We start from the raw sequence: 22,224 nt of genomic DNA, 5'->3' as shown, positions 1-22,224 counted from the left end.
ATCTTTAACCTCTTTTATTGTACTTCTTGTTTAATTAATAATAATAATATATTTTGTTTTATGTAGCAGTAGCACCTATTTGTACACTTATTTAGATACTGAGCTATGCGCATATTTTATCACAAGTTTTATACTTCAAGGAAAACATGTTTTTCAGATGCAAATGCGTTGTTTGACACGCCCACAATTTTGTCGAATGATAAGGTTTGTTTATGTAAACAAATATCGTACGATCTACCCTACCTACTTAAAAGTTGAAACTGTTCCAAGTGACACAATGATGATCTGGTGATGATTTTCACAATCACTGGTGTGCCAATTATGTAATAATATTATTGAAGGTAAGTCACTGCGTATAAGAGTCTTTCTTTTTGTCTGATTTATATTTTGTTGCATAGGTGTTTTCGTGAAGAATTACAATTATTTATTTATTACATTCAAGGTAAGAAGATAAGTATTAAGTACTGTCTAGTGTCTTTTGCTCGTATTCTTTGTTTTTTTTTTTTAAATAAAAAGACTTTTACTAAAAGAAGAAGGTTTTTACTAAAGTAAGTTGGTAGTCAATGTTGTGCATTGTTTTGGAAACTTGTTAACTTCAGTGACACAACTTTGCCTGATTTCATTATATATTTTATTAAGATTTAATTGAGACCGTATTTTCTCACTGTTCGCTTTGGTTCTCCAACGTTCAAACTTACGACAAAGTTTAGGGTCTGTGAAGATAGCAAAAGGCTTGGCCCTATTACGTTGAATTGATTTAATTTGCGAACTTCACAATATTGTTTAATTGCCTTATCCAACATTGAGTGTAATTCAATTTTGATCCTGATAGAAAGGACAAAAATGGTTTATCAAAAAGATAACCAGGTATGGGTACTGAGTACTGACTGAGAGAGCAGCCTCGCGAGGAAGACTCGGACGTATACCACGGGAGGCCGCCTCGGTCTATAGATTATTTGCATGAGGCTGCCGCGCGCGGCAAGGCCGAGCCACGGAGAGGCTGAGCCAGCATTGAGCTCTTTTTTAAAGATAAAAAGTATTTATACTAATCCGTATTTCTTTGAGTCAAGATATTTTGTTCAGGGAAAGTTATTAGTGCCGCTTTCACACGTACAGAAAAAAAATGGAGTTCAAGGCAAAGTTGCGTCTTTTACATACAACTTTGCCTACGTCTTCGTGTACTGGTAATTCTGAAAAATACCATGAATGAAAAAATAATTGAGGTCTACCTACATCTTTCACTTGTGTTGCATTTATTTACAGGTCGTTTGCTGCTAGAGATGTCGTTAGTCGTCACTTGATGGAGGTTATAACACAGAATAGAGAGTAATCGTACTCAATGTCAATTTATACGTAAGTATGTATCCATCCCTACGCTGTGATAAATTCTAATAATAGCTTAGAAGTCCCAAAGTAATATCGCTTGGAGACTTCGAAAATCCTGAAGATATTAAATACTTAAGTAGTTTCAGCTGCAATTTTAACAGCTGCGTCTGTTTGACTGTTTTATCGCTGCCAACATTTATGAGTATTGGATTCTACTTTAGTACGCGACATAATGATACAGAGCCGTAAATAATTTCAAGGTTACGTCGCATTATATGTGTGTATTTAAATAATGAATTTGTTATTTCTTAATGTAAATAACAGTTTCATTATGGATACTTTAGGCGACAAACAAGTCGTAAATTAAAACGATGTTGGATGGTAAGAACTAAGAATACGTTATTAAAAGCGCAGTATGTAGTTCTAAATAGGGATGAATATTGGCGGGAAGAAAGGTAGCACATGCGCAGATAGCAATGCGCAATAGAAGCAATGAAATTATCAAAAATCGTTTATATTTTATCAATAAGTATATATAATATTATCCTAATAATTACAATACTTACAGTAGGTCCTACAGGCAAGCTTTCTTCAAATACCTACTACAATTCTCTTGTCTTTGTTAATTTTAAAATTAAGTACTATTTTTATAGTTATGATTATACATATATTATATTTACACAATGTTGATAAAATGCTCCCATAATACCTTTATTTACAGCGTGCGTGGATTGATGCATTTATTTTTTATTTTTAACTTACTCTTCTAAGTAATGACGTTTCAATATTTTTGTTGCATCGCTTCAAAGAGATTGTAGTTTAATTATTAAAATAATTTGTATAATGAATGATTTAAATTTTGGTAAGAATGGCAATGTGTTTCTTGCTACTTTTTCTCTAGTGGTTTTCAAGTTGTTTTTATTACAATATTGTTTAAAGTGAAAGTGAAGTGGCGGTACCTAAATGGTTAAACGTTTAACTTCATAAGTGTCTATTTTTGACTTTTTGAATAAATCTGATATGATATAAATTTGATTTGATGTAACTACAAGTTTTAATAAGCAAAGGCCTTATTACTCAAGATCAGATACCTAAGAGGCAGAGACATTGTGATTGTAAGGCTTAAGTCTTAAGAGAATGTTAAATAAAAACAATAAATTAATTTTTATTTTATTATATTTTATTTATTTTTTATTTTATTTATTTTATTATATTTAAAATATAACTGAATTTAGCACGTTATTTATAATTACATAGAAACATAATATAAATGTACATATAGGACGGAAATTATTATAATAAATAAGGTATTTTTTCTCTTTCTATTAATATACTTATTTAAAAATAAGAAGGACAATTTTCATGTGATTTGACAAATAACCACGCCGCAATACGATGATTTTAAGTTTTCTGACCGATCTTATTGAAAATGTTGACAAAAAGTGACAAAATACACAGATTTCAGTGGTGCCTTCGATAAAGTATGCCATTATATTTTACTACAAAACTTACGTAATAAGTGAACTAAACAAAATGTAAATTTTAAAAACTATTTAGTTTAGAAAAAAATCACACCTCAATATCATTTTTGAACACCTATCCATAGATTGGTATGGGTTTGATGAAAAAACATTTTTGAGTTTCAGTTCTAAGTATAGGGAACCCCTACAATTTATTGTTTTTTTTCTATTTTGTGTGAAAATCTTTATGCGGTTCACAGAATACATCTACATACCAAGTGTCAACAGTGTAGTTCTTATAGTTTCGGAAAAAAGTAGCTGTCACATACGGACGGATAGACAGGCAAACAGACATGACGAATCTATAAGGGTTCCGTTTTTTGTCATTTGGCTACGGAACCCTAAAAATATGAATTATGTTGACTTTAAATGAAAACGTTACCTATATTTAAAAATATCCTGAATGTCGAATCCAAAGAGGATGTAAATACTAGGTACCTAGGTAATAAGAGGCGGACCTGCTTAGAGTTAAAATTGAAATTTAGTTTAGTATGAAACTTGCAGTGTATTTGACATAAGTTTGTAATAGTGATGACAATACTATGGCGAGGAAGTATAATTCAGCTAAGTTTGAAAGCGAACAGTTGCTTAAACCGTAGTGGATTTCGGCTATCTCTGTTTTTTACAAGATTATAACGCTAATCTGTCAATATAGGGTCATGTCATAATAGGGTCATGCTGCTGACATTGATATAGTGTTTGCTCTGCAAAAGAGAGCTGTTCGTGATATATATCAGCTTGGTTATAGACATTCTGACTGAAATAAATATTATGACTGTTCATTGTCAGTATTTTTATGAAAATTTAATATACGTTCACAAAAATCGTCACCTTTTTGCTCTTAATAGTGATTTTCATTATTATAACACTAGAAATAAGGGATTGCTTGTAACTAAATCTAGTAGGTTACATAAGATACATAATAGCTTTAAGGGTAAATGTATATACTTTTATAAGTCTCAGCCACTGTTCAGGCATTATCTATAAATAAATTTAAATATTTTATTAAAAATGGCTCTGTCTTAAATCCTACTACTCCACAGCTGAATCTACATGATCGGACAGCCTAGGACTAGATTATGATTATTTTATAGCGATAGAAATGACTGTACAATATTGTCTATTTTTATTGAAAAGCGCGCAAAAAAAAAATGCTGGGAGAGTTTCTTGCGCCGCTTCTTGTCTCTCAGAGCGCCATTTGTTTCCGAAGCGGTAGTAGTATCTAGTATATTAGAAATGACATCAAAAAGGATTCTAAAGGAATCAATTTTGAGAAAATAAATGCCTTTTTTGCCTTTTATATCAATGACTGCACGTCTCTTATAGCTAAGTGTGATAAAATGCGAACTTGACTTTTGCATTGGGCTGTCTTAGCCTAAGCTCAGTATAATGTCAGTTGTCAAATAAAACGACTATAAAAAAGAAATCAAAGGTTATGCTAAGCTTACACTCGGCTAAGTTTTACGTAAGTATGGTCTGAGCACAGTCTAAGTACGCTTTATAAATTTCAGCCTTAGTCTTGAGCCGACTTTACCCTAATTAGTGTTACTTAGCGGGCGTGTCGGCTGAGTCTCGTTCAACACCCAAGATGAAATGAAATGAAAATAATTTATTATGGAAGAAAAACTGACACATTCACATAAAAAAAGTTAATGAAAACAAAATATTTGCTTAATCTTAATACTTAACTTACTATATACAAAAGAAAAAAAAGCAATACTAAATGTGGCACTGGTCTTCCAAAACTGGAGTCCACTCAGTTATAGTTGTGTCCATAAATACATTCATTATGAGCACAACACTGATTTTCAGTGAACCCATTGTGTGACGTCAATCAAGTATAGGTTTCACACACACACTACACATTAAACTTTAGTGTTTATATCTCAGCATCAACATCAACAGAACTGGACGTCAAGGTTAAGCAGTATTCAGACAGAGTTTTAAGGCCATTTCGTCCTATAACTCGCAAGTTATATCCACTAACAGCCGGGTTGATATGGGCGTTATGTAACTCGGCAACTTGAGTCGAACAAGCCGCAGCCGGGTCACCAGAACTTTTTAAGCTGCCCATCCTGAAAAATAAAATACAGTAATTATAAAATTAATTGTTCTGTGATAACAGTAATATTTTAATAGCAGTAGAACATGCCCTGCTTTTCCCCGGGGTATTAAAAGAAAAGGGAAGACCCAGGCCTCTTTATACAGAATGCCGGCTAGATTATGTACCACAACGGCGCCTTTTACTGCCGTCAAGCAGTAATGTGTAAACATTATTGTGTTTCGGTCTGAAGGGTGCCGTAGCTAGTGAAATTACTGGACAAATAAGACTTAACATCTATTTCTCAGGTGAGGAGCGCAATTGGAGTGCCGCTCAGAATTTTTGGGCTTTTCAAGAACCCTGAGCGGCACTGTATTGTAATAGGTAGGGCGTATCAATCACCATCAGCTATCCGTCCATATTGTCATAAAAAAAACTAATTATGTGCAGTATTCCCTAAGCAATAACTGTTCATTCCGTATGATGGTATTGAAGATGGTATAGAGATCAAATTCACCCTTCTAACAAAAGGTTTAATATTCTCACCAGAAGTCATTTCCAGGATGGGCGTTACTATCCCAAGGATATGTCAGAACTAATAGTTTCCCGGCATGTTCGCCAATTAATTTGGCCGATGGCTCCCGTCTCTCTATTTGCACGTTAATACCACCTAGAAACATAAATGCAATTCATTTAGAAATGTTAAAATGAGAAGAAGTTACAAAAATTGGAGCTAAATCGCTAGAAATTCAGTAGTTTTCATGATAACATTGTTTAACCATTAAGCTTCGAAATTCGAAGATAAAGAATTTCGGTTATTTCACACAAGCGAAAGTTTCGTAATAATATTAACACATTACAAAAACGACCAAAGAGTAAACACATCTAAACCAGACTACAGTATACTTAAGTGAATTGTTTTAATGTAGAGATAGGTGGTGTGGTAGAAATGCCCCTGACAAGAACTGAACTAAAAGTTAGTTCTTCTAATATAAGAGAACTTTCTTCAAAGTAAAAACAAAAGCTTACCCCTGGGATGGTTTTTACATTCAATGAATATTCGTTTCTCTTCCGACAATTTTTCTGAGTCTGTCCTGTTTGTAAATATATCTGCAATAGATAAAATATTCTTCAAGCAAAAGTCAAATTACAATCTATTTGCAGAGACCTAATATATTTATAAAACGTCTCGGATTAGCAACCATCATTTTGCTAGCACGCTCTCACACTAAGTGTAGTACGGGGCACAGCTGTTGTCAAGCGCAGGTCACCCGACGCAGGGGAAAACAGACTGTAATAAAACCGACCTGAGTGAATAAGATTCCGTGACAATATTCGTCATGCGCTTTCCTTAAAATTTAAGGAAAGGGCTAGACGAATTATTTGGATTTGGTAATAAACTATTGACAAAGAGCTCCTAGAATTATCGTTATTTTTTTTCAACAATCTCGAACTATAGAGATTTTGTTTTGCCAAGGATTTTAGGAAATTATTAGAATCTTTCACGAAATGAAGGTTATTTCTTAGTGAATTATTCAAATCGAAAATGATTTTGTATTAACTAAACATTATCAAATTAAATGTTAGTGAAAATCAAGGGGGTAAGTACTCCTAAATTTTTTCAAGGTATAAAGAATTAAAATTTAAGGAAAGAGCATGAGGAAGATTTTCACATTTTCATTGTGGGAAGGATAACGATGGCTAGTCCATGCGCCTCGGTCCGTCCGAATTCTTCTTCTGACTGGTCGATGGTGACAATAAATTTTAAACAGACGGGTTACTTGAAATGACTAGGTGCCTCTGTACTGTTACTGTCTTATTAATAAACGCCATGTAAAGTTACTCCAAGTTTAAAATTACTTCTCCCTGTCACGTAATTCTGTAGTGACAAAGGTAAGATAAAGACAAAAGTTTTAAATTTGGAATAACTTTACTTCGCGTTTAATAATAACTCATGATTTTCTCATGTTAATTCCTAATATTTAAAATTTCGAGAACGTTTTACAATAATTCTAGAACAATATACTTATGGCTGCTGAAATAAGTAGATATAAATAAAATTCCTCACCCATTACCACCTTAACAGGTGTAATATAGGAAAAGTTGACATCAGAAACGTGCTTTAGCAAATCCCGCTTTAACAGAGCACGGATTCGTTCCAAAAAAGTTAGCACATAAACATCATTTTGGTGGTAACTTATCAACCAATCGCCTAGACCTACAAGAAAATAGTTTAATTAAATCGGTATATTAGACATCAGTACGAAGAAAATTAAAATAAAATCAGTAATAACGTAGGAGAACAATATTACGAAAAGACTGAAAAAAATTTGATCCTACCTACATGTACAGACGCACACGCACAAACACACACGCGCACACACAAACAATCAATCATACACATGTGTTTACCTATTTTTACTTTCTTTTAAATAAATTTGTTGTTATTTAATTAAATAGTATATTCTTAGAAGCACAAGAAAATTTTCAAGACGTGACGTCAGCTCTCCCCTCTTGCAGCCGACAGACCGCTATATAAGCGGTAGCAGAACAGTTGGTGACGATTACTTCGTTTTCTTTTTGATCTTATTTCCTGATTATTTTATTAATTGTATTTTTAGAGTGCCTTCAAAATTTACCATAGTAATGCCATTAAATGACTGCCAAGTTAAATGGTTTATTGTTAATCATTGCTCTATATGAACCCACGATGCAGTCTCCGACTAGTGTGGCGATTCAATTTCAATAACAATCACAAGGTAATCAAACATATTAGCTTGTAAAATATTTAAACATATTGTAATTTAATAACAATGTACATGTAAAAAGATCGATTTAAATAAATTTTTCTTATTCTTAATATCGTTGTTGGTGGTTATTGAGATAGTAACACTGACCTCTACTGTACAGGATGTCCCAAAGTTATGGGACATGAAGGGAAAGTACCTTAAATATCGAAGATAGATAGAAGATACTTCTGCATTCAAAGATTTTCTAAAAATTACTTGCCTCGTCTGGCAATCGAACCGACTGAAATGTAAAAAAAACACCCCTACTTTTATAATGCCAATCGAAAGAATGGCCAAAAACTAATAACTCTTCTTAAATAAAGTAATGCGGAATTACTAACTTTAAAAAAAAACATAAAGTCTTCTTTTAGTAAAATAGCCTATCTTCGATATTTAAGGTACTTTCCCTTCATGTCCCGTAACCTTGGGACACCCTGTATAGTATATACCACTGGACTGGCGGCTGTCAGAGTGCTTTTGTGCCTGTTTGACATTCGCCATTTTGGCGCTGTTGGCCATGTAGCGAGAGTCTGCGGTATTAAAACCAGTATTGACACCTCAGCTAAACAAACATCGATAGATCATAGTAAAATTTCATACAAAAAAAATTGTGTACTTTATTACGTTCATTCCTGAAGTATAAATAACATGGAAAACGACCGAAATTAATTCTAAACTCAAAAGTACTTCAGAGTATTGTACGCTTTTCTCGCAGCCTGACGCTCGCGAGTGGCGCTTCAAATAGGCACAAAAAAAATAACGAATAAATATTGTAACGAAGTCACGTCGAACTGTACTATTATAATATATTCTTTGGTCGAACGTCCAATGTTCGCGAGAATTTGATAGGTACCTACCGGCGTAAAGGTAAACTTTGATATTTCTAGCCGTTTTGTAAACTTGTTTATTTTGGACAGGATTTTTGAAAAGTTTAATATGTAATAGTTCTGTAATTTATCTACAGAAAATTGTCTATATTTACAAAAATATATTAAGTGGTTGGAACATTGGGCCTTAGTGTAAGTACTTCTCATTATATCGTTTAATTTTAGTATATTGTGCAAAAAGTGTAATCGACAACGTAGCACGAGTTGCACATACTATTTTGTATTACAAATGCGACGATTTATGTACTATTTACGACACCACATTCGTTTTTAAACTATTGTAACTTATATTATAATTTTATTTATTAAATTAAACTGTCAGACGCGTCAACCTGTTAGCCGCGTCAACCTGAATTCAGTTTTGATATTTCGAAATGTGTATGTGCCAAGTATAATTTGCGTGCGCAAACTTTTCGCACTCAATGCACGCAAGTAATTCTACATTGGGCAAACCGCTCTTTTTCAAACGCGAGCGCCAAGATACTATTTTTCCCGCATGAGTAATACAAAAAATTTTACTTACCACATCCAATGACATTGAGAAACACATCTCTCCCCGCCTCCCTGCCCCTCGCGTCTCCTTCTATGAGCGCTGATTCAGCTAACACACTTACACGCTTGTAATACACCTCGTTATCGAAGATCATGACCGAAGGAAGCCTAACATAGTGTTGTAGATGTTTGTCTTCGGAACTGTCCGGTACATGTGAGTTTAATTCTTTATATATGTGGCTGTGTACCTTGAAAAAAATATAGTCAAGTTTTTTTTTAAATCTAGAACGGCCCTTGATTTTCACTAATATCATTAGCAACAGTTAATACAAATCAAAATGATTACAATAATTCCTACTTATAATTACTAATAATTTCTTAAAATCCTTGGCAAAACAAAATCCCAATAATTCGAGATCGTATCGATCGAAATAAATTACCATAATTCCACGAGATCTTTGCCAATAGTTATTTAATCCAAATAATTTAGAATAACCAAAAAATGTTGGTACCTACTCTTTTTATACTTAAGTTAAGGTTACCTATATAATATATTAAGTTAAATTAGTAAGTTTCGTGAGACTATCAATTTTCTGTACAACCGTTCCGTCTAACCGTTGCACCCCGCGTCCCCCGGTCTGTCAAACATCGCGACCGCGCATTCATCTGAATCACTCTGATGTACGAATTCCGGTAGGTCGGAAACTAAGCCGCTCCAAATACATAATTTATTTTCTTCTAGCTGGCTACCATGTCCATCCAAAAGGTAAACAATTTTTTATTTGTTTTCATAGTTCAAAGTATCTACTATCTTCTGCAAATTTACGGAGAAGCTGAAAAACTTGAGAAAAATAAACAAAATGATCATACTTGATAGAATTCGGCCCAAATCTGCCTCCACATATGTTTCGCTGTTTGGTTATTGCTAAAATATTTAGTCAGTACATCCAAACATGATTCCGATGTAACTTCCTCACCGTAACCATTACTTATGGTGTTCTGTTTTACTGTTATGAGTATGTCTTCGTAGTCCATGCGTCCGATTCGCACGAAGCGAGGACCAATTAGACCTAAAATCATTTTCAATTTAGGAATTATTTAAAAAATAACTATATTTGATGTCGAAACCTAAACTAGGATTTATTCTTTTAGTTACTATGTTATAGGCATTTCTAATTTTTAATACACTTCTTGTTATTGCTCTCTATGTTGAATTTTTTTTGGTAAGTATATGTCATTCGGGGAAGTCTATGTTTGACAAATATACTTTATACAACTCAAGAAAATAACTACCTACAGGTTAAATTGCTTCTTCTCTCTACTTCCATTTCTTTTTTTAAATAATATTTGTTCAGCAATTAAAATAATGAGGGCAATGGAGAGGGCTATGCTCGGAGTTTCCCTGCGAGATCGAATCAGAAATGAGGAGATCCGTAGGAGAACCAAAGTTACCGACATAATCCAAATGATTGCAAAACTGAAGTGGCAGTGGGCAGGGCACATAGTTCGACGGACAGATGGCCATTGGGGCAGTAAAGTCCTCGAATGGCGACCACGTCCCGGAAGACGCAGTGTTGGTAGGCCCCCCACAAGATGGACCGACTGTCTGGTCAAGATCGCCGGAATACGTTGGATGAGGGCAGCGAAGGACCGATCGTCGTGTAAATCTCTGGGGTAGTCCTTCGTCCAGCAGTGGACGTCTTCCGGCTGATGATGAATTAAAATAATTGTCGAATACATAGGTTTTATTTTATATCTTTTTTAGTTCTGTTTTTTGCACTGGCAATATTACTTAATATAAAATCAATATGAAGATGACAGTGTCAAGTGGCAAATGTGGTATTTCAGGTGAATTACTGAACTGTCGGAAGGGATTGAGCGCATTTATAATTTAATATAGATCTCTACATATATTTGTCTACGTATTGAATTTGATTGTTAGTCAAATTGTTAGTGGGTACTTTGCAACTCTAAAATGGGTAATTTTTAGTACAATTACTGTTATTACTTAACTTCCTGTTTGCTCACGTTGCCATACGGTAAGGGTGTGAGACCATCGTGTAGTACGCTGTTATTAAATTAGCGCACAAGACATTAATTTTCGTTTCTATGTATGTTTCTATTCTACTCACCAATAATAACAGCATTCTCCTCAATATTTCCTTCATCAACGACTCCAACATTGCGTCTACTCCCATCATTGATACATTCAGTGTGTCCACTGATATATAACATAGCTGACAGCTTCATCTCATCGTAGCTCAGGCAATTGTCCAGTTTTAATGGTTCTATTTCTTGTGATGTACCTACTTGTTCCCACCCATCATCGCTGCAAATTACTTTTATTACTACGTGATCTAGGTCGATATACTTATGACATTTTAGAGGAGACGTTTTCGCTATCACTCGAACTTCTCAGCTTATTAATCCTAGCGGGTCGTCTAACAACTTGTAAATCGCTAATCCACTGGCTAGATGCACTATATAAAATGGATTAAATTGAAAAGATAACATCATTTAATTACTTAGGGAGTCGATGTGCGTTATAAATTGAGAAATAGTAATATAAAATTACTAGTAGAGGGTCTTTCTCTTCGTTTTGTCTTTCTCTCTCTTTGTCCTCTTTGTTCTGTCACTAAATACTTCCAAAAATAAAATAAAAACCGGTTTGCACTACTGAGAATACCAGCACGTGCGACTGATTTCGTCTCATACTTAAATACGAGTACCGGTACGCAAGTAAGCGAAACGGTACGTCGCGGCCAGGAGGGGAACGCTCTCATGCACACGGTACTCCATCGTTGCTTCTTTTAGTTATCATTGTGTTAGTCTTACCTTTCAATTGAAATTAATTTATGATTTTTTTTATATTTAACATACTAAGTTTTTTGTACTTAGTATGTCTGGAAATTATCCGATCACTACGATACAAGGCATTGTTGGATGCTTATTTTTTCTCAGGTAGTTAATTATTGGATGAAACTAAAATGACAGAGGCATGTCTATATATGAACCTGGATTTATCAAAAAATGGAATGCTGTGACGGCCTTACCCAGGAAGAAATAAAGGGATACCCTGGTAATAATATTAGTTGAACCAACTTACCCAGTTTCACCAGTAAGTAGTGTATAGGAATCCAATCTGCTGAAAAATGAAATGGCTCGCTTCTTTAACAATCTATCGACAAACTCCGGGATAGACATATTTGTGTACAAGTCCTTCTCTACTGGTGAACCAAACTCTCTGAATTAAAAAAAGACAACAATATATTATGGTTTTTGAGTTGATTATATTATATATTAAAATGGAACTCATATTACAAAAATGCCTTTATTCCTTGGCATTTTGAAGGGATACAGGGATACGTTGTTAAAGAAGACGATCCAGACCGAACTCCTACATCGCATCATATGCTACAAACTAAATTATCATCTCCACCATCTGGATGCGTGGCATTCTTCAACAAAGCGGTTTTCAAAGATCTTCCATCCACGTACATACTGGAGTGAGCATCCATGAGCTGTGTTTCCAAGTCGAAACAATGTCAAAATTTGTAACCATGCGATCGTCTAGACATGTCGCATGTCCTTCGGTACCCAACAAACTTTTTTCAAGTGTCGTAAAAAGTTATTGATTCTGTATGAGATAAAATGAAAAACAGGTTAAATCATTAGATTACTGCCGCCCCGGCTCTCTTGCAACTGCAGAGGAATTACAGGAACGAGTAAGCACTTTTTTTAAAGATACCCGCATCATGTTGACTTCTGGAATTCTACAATAGCGCGTTCTGTGCGAAATTTCGCCTGAAACTACCAATTGCGAAATAAATTACCGGCTTCAGTATTTCTTAGGTTAATTACCTTCAAGCTCACAGCATACCATGTCGCTGATGTCCATGGCATGTTGCTTCATCACTAGCACGCGTTAATCTTTTATATAAAGCAATACCAATTGATATGAACTATTTTTATAATAGGTAATTAATACTATTATTTTAATAATGGACATGTTAATTCCATAGTAAAGGAAAGCCTGTATGGTAAAAAACAATTGCGCGCCTTTTCCCATAATTTTCATATTTTGTTTACATCACATTTCTTGCTTTATACTTACCACACAGCAACAAATTGTAAAAATGTTAAGTTTTAGTAGAGTAGATGAAAACTTTGATGGATTTAATCTCGGCAGCACGAAATGCAAACGAAAGCCTATTTACCTACAAAATCTAGAGAAAAAAAAATACTTAGCTGCTTACGATACTTTAAAAATGTATGCAATACATGTTTATTTTTTCCTCGCAAGTGTGTTGAAAAAGCGCGAAACTTGTGAGTAACTTACTCATTAGACACTCGGCTGTTTTACGCCCTCGCCTACGGCTCCTACGGGCTACAGCCTCTTTACCAATGGCAGGCTCCTTTGCACCGGGTGCCGGCTAGATTATGGGTACCACAACGGCTCCTATTTCTGCCGTGAAGCAGTAATGTGTAAGCATTACTGTGTTTCGGTCTGAAGGGCGCCGTAGCTAGTGAATTACTGGGCAAATGAGACTTGACATCTTATGTCTTAAGGTGACGAGCGCAGTTATAGTGCCGCTCAGAATTTTTGGGTTTTTCAATAACCTTGAGCGGCACTGCATTTTAATAGGCAGCGCGTATCAATTACCATCAGCTGAAGGTCCTGCTCGTCTTGTCCCTATTTTAATAAAACAAGCCTCGTGTATAATGAGGAATTTAGCTCCCTTGTATCTTCTTACACTATTTCTACTTTTATAATTTCGGTGTTGCAAACCCAGTATAGGTACTTGCTATGGTTTTCCCCAATTAGATATAAAACTTTTTACATAATCTATGGATTCAAATCTTTTCGCATACTACCTTTTATAAATAAGAAAACGTGTCATCAATAGCAGAACTCTTTCGTGGACAACGGGATATGTTGATACTATGTTACTCTTTAATCGTTCTATTGGCCTTCTTTCTCTTAGTGTTGCTAGTCTGCAAAGATGAAATACTGAATTATCAACGAAAAACAGATTGGAGAATCAATGTATCAGCTTGATTTGAAGCTGAATGCAAAAATAATTATATTGAGTTTCTTGCCACTGTTTTACATTGAAGTTCGACTTTACAATAATTTCACGTGTGTTCTGTTTTGGTCTAATCAAAGTTAATGAGTTAGTAATGGAACAAAAAAATTTAAAGGATTAATATCGTATTTGTGTAATAGTTATTTATGCAACTGATGTGTAATAAGGGATATTAAAACACGAATGTGGGGTGATAATAGTATCACATGAGTGTTTAATACCTAATTATCAACAGTTGCATGCAAGACTTTATCTACAACCAGAACATGAATCCTCTAAAAGATTCTGAAACAGCTTACTGCTAACATTAAAACAGCCAGTCCTAGTAGTAACCTAATAATATCATCCATTACTGATTATATACAAATAAACTAAGTATTAATGAAAGAATTATTTATTTTAGTAGTTATTTACATTTTGTATTGTGCAATTATTAAAATTCACTTTACTATTATGTTCTTTTGCAGCGTTCAAATATCTGGCAGTGTGCTGTCAAAAATTGAAAAACAACAGTGGCGGGAATTCGAATAATCTATTTTTTTTTACGGCGCGCGACCTTCTGGTAGTGTGGAACGCGCGTTAACGAAAATTATCTTTTTTTGAAATTCATACAGATACCACGTATCGAGCAATAAGAATGTGACTGTCTGTTGAATCTCTTTGCCTATGAAGGGATCGAAAAAAAAACAAAGGAGTGTTGGTATGAAATTCAGTACAAAATTACAACACTCATTTAGATGATTTAATTGTTATTAGGACATTGGATGTTTTAATGTTGGCAATAAGCTAACTGTTTCAGAATCTTCAATAGAGGATTTAAAGCATAGGTGTAGATAAACAGTTTTTACATTACCGCTTTATGATTGCCTGTTTTTTAAAGTATTAAAATGGATACAGTCTGGTATCCTTAAGAGATAGATACCATTGTGGACTTTTCTGTAGACCTATTTAAGATACACAATTCCACCATATAAGTGTATTATTTAAAACCATCCTCGAGAATCACGGTATCTATTGGTGAAAGCAGCATGTAGTTTTAAATTTTATCGCGAACAGACAGATAGATGTGGCGGAGGACTTTGTTTTGTTTTATGTAGTGATTAGTAGTGGTGATTATTAACAAAATACTATTATTATATTTTTTTTCTGAATACTTATCTCATTTGTAACTAATTCATTATAGTATTGTATAATAGGCGTGTATAGTATTGTGTAACTTATATAGCTTGTAATTAGTTGTTAATTTGTATTACTTTTGTTTTGTGGTTTTTATCTTACCGTTGCTTACCTTTTAACTAAAAGTGTCGTATAAATTGTTGGAAACTTCACTGGTGAAAGTGTAATTTTAAGATTTGTTAATATTTAAGTGTCATAATACTGTTTGTTTCCTATACATGAATAAATAAATAAATTATTAGTATGAGTAAACATGGCTCACCTCATCGTCTCAATAGGGAACGGTATTGGGAACTGTTTGCTTTTTTCTGTGATTACATTGATGTCATCAGTCGGTTCAAAGATCGGGATATCAATGCACTGTCGTAATAATTCATTCATATCCTTATCCATACTCGGGTAGCTCCAATCTGGTTTGCACCTGAAATAGTTAAACTAAAATTTTAAGAATCATTCATTAAGGTAAGCTCCCAATTTTTTTTTAACTATACCTACGTATGTATAGCATAGTGCATTTTGAATTTAATAATGTTTTTGTATAAATACTTGTAAAAATTAATTGATAATATCATGTACACGTGAATACTTAATTATATACAACATAAATATATTCTTAACAATTTGTTATTTTGAAGTGATATTCCTCATTTCTGGAATTTTCTGGGAGGATCCTTTGCACAGGATACCGGCTAGATTATGGGTACCACAACGGCGCCAATTATTGCCGTGAAGCAGTAATCTGTCTGAAGTGCGCCATAGCTAATGAAATTACTGGGCAAATGAGACTTAATATCTTATATCTCCAGGTGACGAGCGCTATTGTATTGCCGCTCAGAATTTTTATGTTTTTCAAAAATCCTGAGCGGTACTGCATTGTAATGGGCAGGGAGTATCAAATACCATCAACTGAACGTCCTGCTCGTCTCGTCCCTTAATTTCATAAAAAATAAACTGCAAGTCCCGAAAAAGTGTAACCGGGTATAGTTTAGACTTACGAGACTTTGTAAAGAGGCTGGTGGAGAGTATCTACTTTGAAAATATTTATTAAAATTTGTTTCTCAAAACTTTCTGAGTGCCTCACGTATCTATTCATTTCAATGTTTACACGGGGAATGTGATTATTAAAAAAGATCTGATTGAGAGTCGGTTCTGTTCTGACTTATTATCGAAACTTTGGTTTTTTTTTTATGAAAATAAGGGACGAGACGAAGAGGACGTTCAGCTGATGGTAATTGATACACCCTACCCATCACAATGCAGTGCCGCTCAGGATTCTTGAAAAACCCCAAAAATTCTAAGCGGCACCACAACTGCGCTCGTCACCTTGAGACATAAGGTGTTAAGTCTAATTTGCCCAGTAATTTCACTAGTTACGGCGCCCTTCAGACCGAAACACAGTAATGCTAACACATTACTGCTTCACGGCAGAAATAGGTACCGTTGTGGTACCCATAATCTATCCGGCATCCTGTGCAAAGGAGCCTCCCACTGGTAAAACTTCTACACTGATTAGCTAGGCAGTTTATTTACGTATAATAAATGCGTAACTTATACATCGTTTATTTCAATTTGTTATGTTTTTAAAGTGATAACCCTCACTTCTAGGATTAAAACACAACTAAAATTTAAAAACAAAATTTTATGACGATACGTCACTCGAAGGGTTAGCTCAGTTGGCAGAACACTGGCACGGAACGTCAGAGATCGTAGGTTCGAGTCCTGCATCCTTCATAAAATTTTGTTTTCAAATTTTATTTGTGTATTAATCGTTTATTTCAAAAACAAACTAGAACTTCGGAAAATAAAATCAAGATTCATGTTCCAGAAGCCGTCACAATACGTAAACGAATTATGAAGACACATTTGATCACGGACTACGTGAATACGGATCTAAAACTGATGAAATTGCGAGCAAAAGCTGCTAAGCAGTCATCCGAGTGCCACGTAAGCGTAAATTATGCGAACAAGGTCGCGAACGGGCGCTTATAGCCCAACAGACCAGTATGACTAATGGCGTAAGTCTTGAGGAAAACGAAATCTGGTTTCTCGCAACATTATCCTTATTATCTCTTTGAGTTGTAGGTATCGTATCTTGGCGTTCCCCAAACGGGCTAACGGGACCACAAAATCTTATCAATACATTTTGTATGTGATGTTTCTGCTTTTGTAAAACAAACAGTACAAAATCAAAGTAAAACGTAGTTACATATAAGCGTAACTTTCTATTATTACTTTTATTTATTAGCGAGCAGAGCTTGCAATCATCAAAATTGGATATTATTAAGGGATAGAAAAACGTTTTTGCTTTTCTGTTGAACGAGTGGTGTGTAATAATAATAAAAATATAATATTGACACACTTTTACACAAATTATCTTCCCCCAAACTAGGCATAGGCATTCTCTATGGGTACAAGACAATTATTAAAATATTTAATACAATAAATGGACTTAAACATACATAAATAATCATAAAAATCTATGACTCCGAAACACACAACCATATTCATCATATTAATATTTGCACCTACCGGGATTCGAACCTGGGGCCTCTAGCTTAGTAAGCAGGGTCACTAACCACTGGGCTTTAACAGTAGGCCACATCCCATTTAAGAGTAAATTAAGTCATTAATCATGAGTTAAAAAAATATTAACTGTATAATGTAACTGTTATGCAACAGACGGACTTATTTTATGACGGAGAATGGTTTTTAATATGGTTCATAGCGGCCTTGCTTTTCGCAAAATTTTAAAACTAAAAAAAATAAAGCCTTAACTCCGAACCAATCTTTTATTTTTATAATTTTTTTATTTCATATTACACAACTCGCCCAAAGCACTGTAAAACCAAACATAATTTGGATAAAACTAAATAAAAATAAATGGAGTGTCAGAGTCCAGATATGAAAACTAAAATTATTTTGATAATGCAAAGAAGCTGTTTCTAGCCAACATTGAGAAACAAGCATCAAACAGTTATGAGATTGATCGTAATATTAAGAAATTAAAGTCATCTAAAATATGCAAAATACGAACAGGAAAAAAAATTGCATCACTTGTGAAAGCTATCTTAGCTAAAATTTAAATCATGTACCTGCTCCATCAGACATGGAACAGAATATGAAGCTCATGCCTTAGAATAGCCAGCTTGTAGAAGAAAATGTTCAAATAAAAAACTGCGGGCTTTTATCGATAAAGAATATTGCTTTCTAGGAGCTTCTTCTGACGGCAATTTTGAAGAAGGTCTAATTGAAATTTAAAGATTTGCATTTGGTGTCGACTCAGAAGATGTAATAGCGAAAAAATAATGATAAAAAGCCATTTTGGTGTATTGGAGCCAATGAATGATATTCACGATTGGTTTTATCAAGTCCAGAACCACCATCTGTCCGATTTACGCAATGAAAGTAGTGAGGGTGCAAAGAGATGATGATTTTTCAAAGACCATTTCGGTCTTTACCTAAGTTGACACGTTTTTATCATGAGTACTTTTTAAGTTATCATTACTTCCGGAAATAGTAGACTCTCGACGGGACACACACAATAAGCAGACATAGATAAAACACAGGTTAGTTATTAGGTAATGTTCATTTAATTGTCAATTCTTAGGCCCCAAAAGGGCTTGATCCCAGAGGCGTTAAAAAAATTAAAATATTTGGATAACCTTTTAAATTTAGATGATTCAACAAATATATAATCTATGTATTCTAAACTGAAGTAAATAAATGAACAAACCTTGATATTTAAAATTTTACGGCTGCCCGCATTTTGACGGCTTGTCGTATTTTACACAGATAAAGTTTGAAAATTAAATAGTTTTACTTTTACAGTCTGATAAATTAGTAGATATGACGAACTGTATCTTTGTGTAATAATAAATGTTATGTTGGTATCTTACCAACTAAGGTGAAAGTGGGAAAAATTGCACCATAATTATTGACTGTTTAATCATCAATAAATAATATGTCAATCCAACTGTGATTCATATTATTATCAGATTTGATCACATCTTAATAACATTTTTCAATAATCAAGTTTAAAAGTCTTAATCATTATTAAAGTTTTTTGTTTCCTTTTTTATTCAAAACGAAAAAAAACAAATTTTGTGGTGTCTATCAATAATAATAATATTATCATAAGTCATATACGCAACTTAATATACAAAATGATATAAAAAAAGTATAAACTCACCAAGGAATAGATGGAAATTGCTGCGAAATATCCATTTTCTAACACTGTAAGAAATTTATACCTATAATTTAATACAAACAAATTCGTGTATTTTATAGAAAGCATAAGAAATAATATAATATTAAACCAAAATATTTTAAACCACGACTAAACTAATGACATCTTACCCGCCAATTATTTAATTTACTGAATTATATTTTATATATGACACAATGCATAGACAAACAATATAAATAACGACTTTATATACTTAGCTACCATAAAAAAAAATCAGATTAGGTACCACGATTCTACTCAGGAGTCAGCTATAACTGATAACAGCTGAGTATGTACTGAGTGACTGAAATGAAGTCGAACCTATACCTACATAATAAATAAAAAAGCAGTGATGAGTCATGACACATGAGCGTGAAGTTCATGCTCATTGTTCATACTGGTTCATTCCGTGAACTCACCAGCAGGTAGCAATAGGTACCTATCTCCAACATTTACTTTTGTGGCTCCGCCACTTCAATTTAGCTAAATTATTGTTCATAACCTTTATTAGTAGGGAAACCTGTTGTACCTTGGCACTATGTGTACATAAGCCATTAGGGTGGTTTCAAAAATTCCCGCGATGTTAAATTCTATTGTCTAGTGTATTCTGTACGTCACTACTGACTATTCAATTTGAAAGTAGTCACTAACCGCCGTTAAGTGTTTGGTGTTATCAAGGGTTTTTAGGGAGAAAAAGTACCTAAGTATTTTAAATGTGCTTCGAAGTCTGATAGTTTTAAAATAGTCACTGAACTATTATATGCTTTTGGTTCATTTCTTTATCTATTATCGTATTAAAACAATCATAAAGTTTCGAGATGTGTAACCCCAAATTATTTGAAATCCACCGTTTTGTTGAACTTGGAGTAGTGTTGTACCTCAGTAACTGTCAACAGGATGTTATCTATCCATAGTTATGTCCAATGCTATCTGTCAATAGGTTATTGAAATGCAAGTAAGCGTAAAGGATAGATTTGCCTACCTCTAGTAAGTTAAACTAAGGGTAGATAGGTTACTGAAAACGGCCGTTAGGTGTTGTAATTTGGCCAGAAGAATATTTTCTTAAATTATTTCACATTAACATAATATAATATTCCTAATAAAATATAAAAGATTTTGTCTCATTAGAAAAAAGAAACTATGGATATCACTTTGATTTTGTTCAGAATCTGTTAATTATTTTTGTTAAATATGTTATATAAACGAATAAAACGGTTTTAGTTAAGCATAATTATATTTTCCATAAATTACCCCCAATTCCTCAATCTGTCCAAGGTACACCATAGAGTACTGGCCTATATACATAGGGTACCTATGTCGTACTTTGGCCATAAATCCCTTTTTTCGTTTTAATTATTAAAACAGATGTAAGTATGAAATATACATTATTGATATTTTGGTGGTGAATACTCAAATAATTTACCTTTCAAGATATGCAAAAATGGTTTGAGTACAGTTCGTCAAATAAAAAATAGATATCTAAAATCTGTCCTAGGTACAACAGGTTCCCCTACTTAATATAATGTACACACATTTGGTGTAGATGAATAAAGAAAAGTTTTTCAATTTGTATTGTATTATTTTAGAGTCCCGCAGACTACGGATTTTCTATCGGTCGATAGTTTGATCGGATTAGGCTACTAGTAGGCACTGGGCACACTGGGCAAACAAATCAGTTGGATTGGACGTGGGTGCGCAGACAAGAAAACCAACAGTCGGCCGTTTGATACATTGGCAGGAGTTGGTGAAAAGATCAGATGCGCAGAATGGTGTCCAGAAATTTAAATATTATTTACTTGATACAAAGGGGAAGAAGAATGAAGAACAGAAGAGAGTGATCTACACTCTGGTGTATTCTTTAAATAGTTATTCAATATACCTACGTTTCTACAAGCAGCGACGAATTCAACCCATCACAGGATCTAAGTACTTAACGGATCTAAGTATTTACGTTAGTTGAAAAAAAAATTTTTAGATTTGAAAGAGCGACATCTCAAAAAATAACAATCACTGGTATGATTTTTTATGGCAAAGGAGGACAAACGAGCTTACGGGTCACCTGGTGTTAAGTGATCACCGCTGCCCACATTCTCTTGCAACACCAGAGCCAAGAGGAATCACAGGAGCGTTCCCGGCTTTTAAGGATTTCTTTTTAGGTAGATAGGTACTCATTTTATTTGAAGGTACCCATGTCGTATCGTCTCGGAAACACCGCACTAGGAAGCTCGATTCACATCGAATTATATATTCACATTGCTTCACAATCCGGGACGATTATTCCGGATTTTTTCACTCGGTCGTAGGGAGCCCATATCAGAAGAATAGGTACTGTGATGTGATAGAAATACATAATTTTGTTTCGATCTAAATACGTGATTATTTAATTATGTTGATGAAAATGTGAGTATTGTTGCCTGATTTTATTGTTCGGGTCGATTAGTCTTGAATTAATAATCAAGTAGGTTCAGGATTGTCTAAAAATATTTTTATTACCGAAAAACAATTAATTACGTTTTCAAAGATAATTTTGTTGATAAGTATTACTGTGCTAAGCTGAAGGTTGCCAATATCGTCAAACAGTCCAGCCGCTTTGGATTCCAGAATGTTAGTTCAAGTTAAATCGCCAGAATAGCAGGATATAATATACTTAATCTGGTGATAAATACTGTTACAATTAAAAA

At 34.0% G+C, this 22,224-nt stretch overlaps 1 protein-coding gene and 1 long non-coding RNA gene across 4 annotated transcripts; one reads left to right on the top strand and one right to left on the bottom strand.

The window, feature by feature from the left end:
- The first annotated feature begins 23 nt into the window (after positions 1-23).
- Positions 24-18,099, top strand: LOC126968440 (uncharacterized). Of its 3 annotated transcripts, XR_007730205.1 has the most exons (4): positions 24-341; positions 1,264-1,353; positions 14,610-14,842; positions 17,144-18,099. It is a non-coding gene; the product is annotated as an uncharacterized LOC126968440 (long non-coding RNA). The 3 variants fall into 3 exon arrangements; XR_007730204.1 differs by lacking the exon at positions 14,610-14,842 and having other exon boundaries at positions 36-341; XR_007730203.1 differs by lacking the exon at positions 14,610-14,842 and having other exon boundaries at positions 37-341; positions 1,264-1,357.
- LOC126968386 (uncharacterized) lies at positions 2,485-19,821 on the bottom strand. The gene is made up of 12 exons (XM_050813391.1): positions 19,791-19,821; positions 19,508-19,551; positions 15,581-15,739; positions 13,931-14,050; positions 12,162-12,299; positions 11,188-11,384; positions 9,926-10,125; positions 9,087-9,303; positions 6,956-7,105; positions 5,917-5,997; positions 5,434-5,557; positions 2,485-4,921 (listed from the first exon to the last, which is right to left on the bottom strand). Exons 2-12 carry the CDS (start codon positions 19,540-19,542, stop codon positions 4,726-4,728), a joined length of 1,617 nt encoding a protein of 538 aa, XP_050669348.1. The 5' UTR covers positions 19,543-19,551; positions 19,791-19,821; the 3' UTR covers positions 2,485-4,725.
- Between the last annotated feature and the right edge of the window lie 2,403 nt (positions 19,822-22,224).

Source organism: Leptidea sinapis, chromosome 15 (assembly GCF_905404315.1).
Source record: "Leptidea sinapis chromosome 15, ilLepSina1.1, whole genome shotgun sequence".
In the NCBI taxonomy this organism is placed as follows: domain Eukaryota; kingdom Metazoa; phylum Arthropoda; class Insecta; order Lepidoptera; family Pieridae; genus Leptidea; species Leptidea sinapis.
Note: the sequence above shows the minus strand (reverse complement) of the source record. Positions and strands in the feature narration are given on the sequence as shown.

Bases quoted from the DNA above. Each gene is read 5' to 3' on its own strand.
- LOC126968386 (XM_050813391.1), bottom strand. From the start codon at position 19,542: ATGGATATTTCGCAGCAATTTCCATCTATTCCTTG. The intron at 10,126-11,187 runs GTGAGTAGAATA...AAATGATTTTAG, and splicing joins GGAGAATGCTGTTATTATTG to GTCTAATTGGTCCTCGCTTC. The intron at 5,558-5,916 runs GTAAGCTTTTGT...TTATGTTTCTAG, and splicing joins ATGTAAAAACCATCCCAGGG to GTGGTATTAACGTGCAAATA.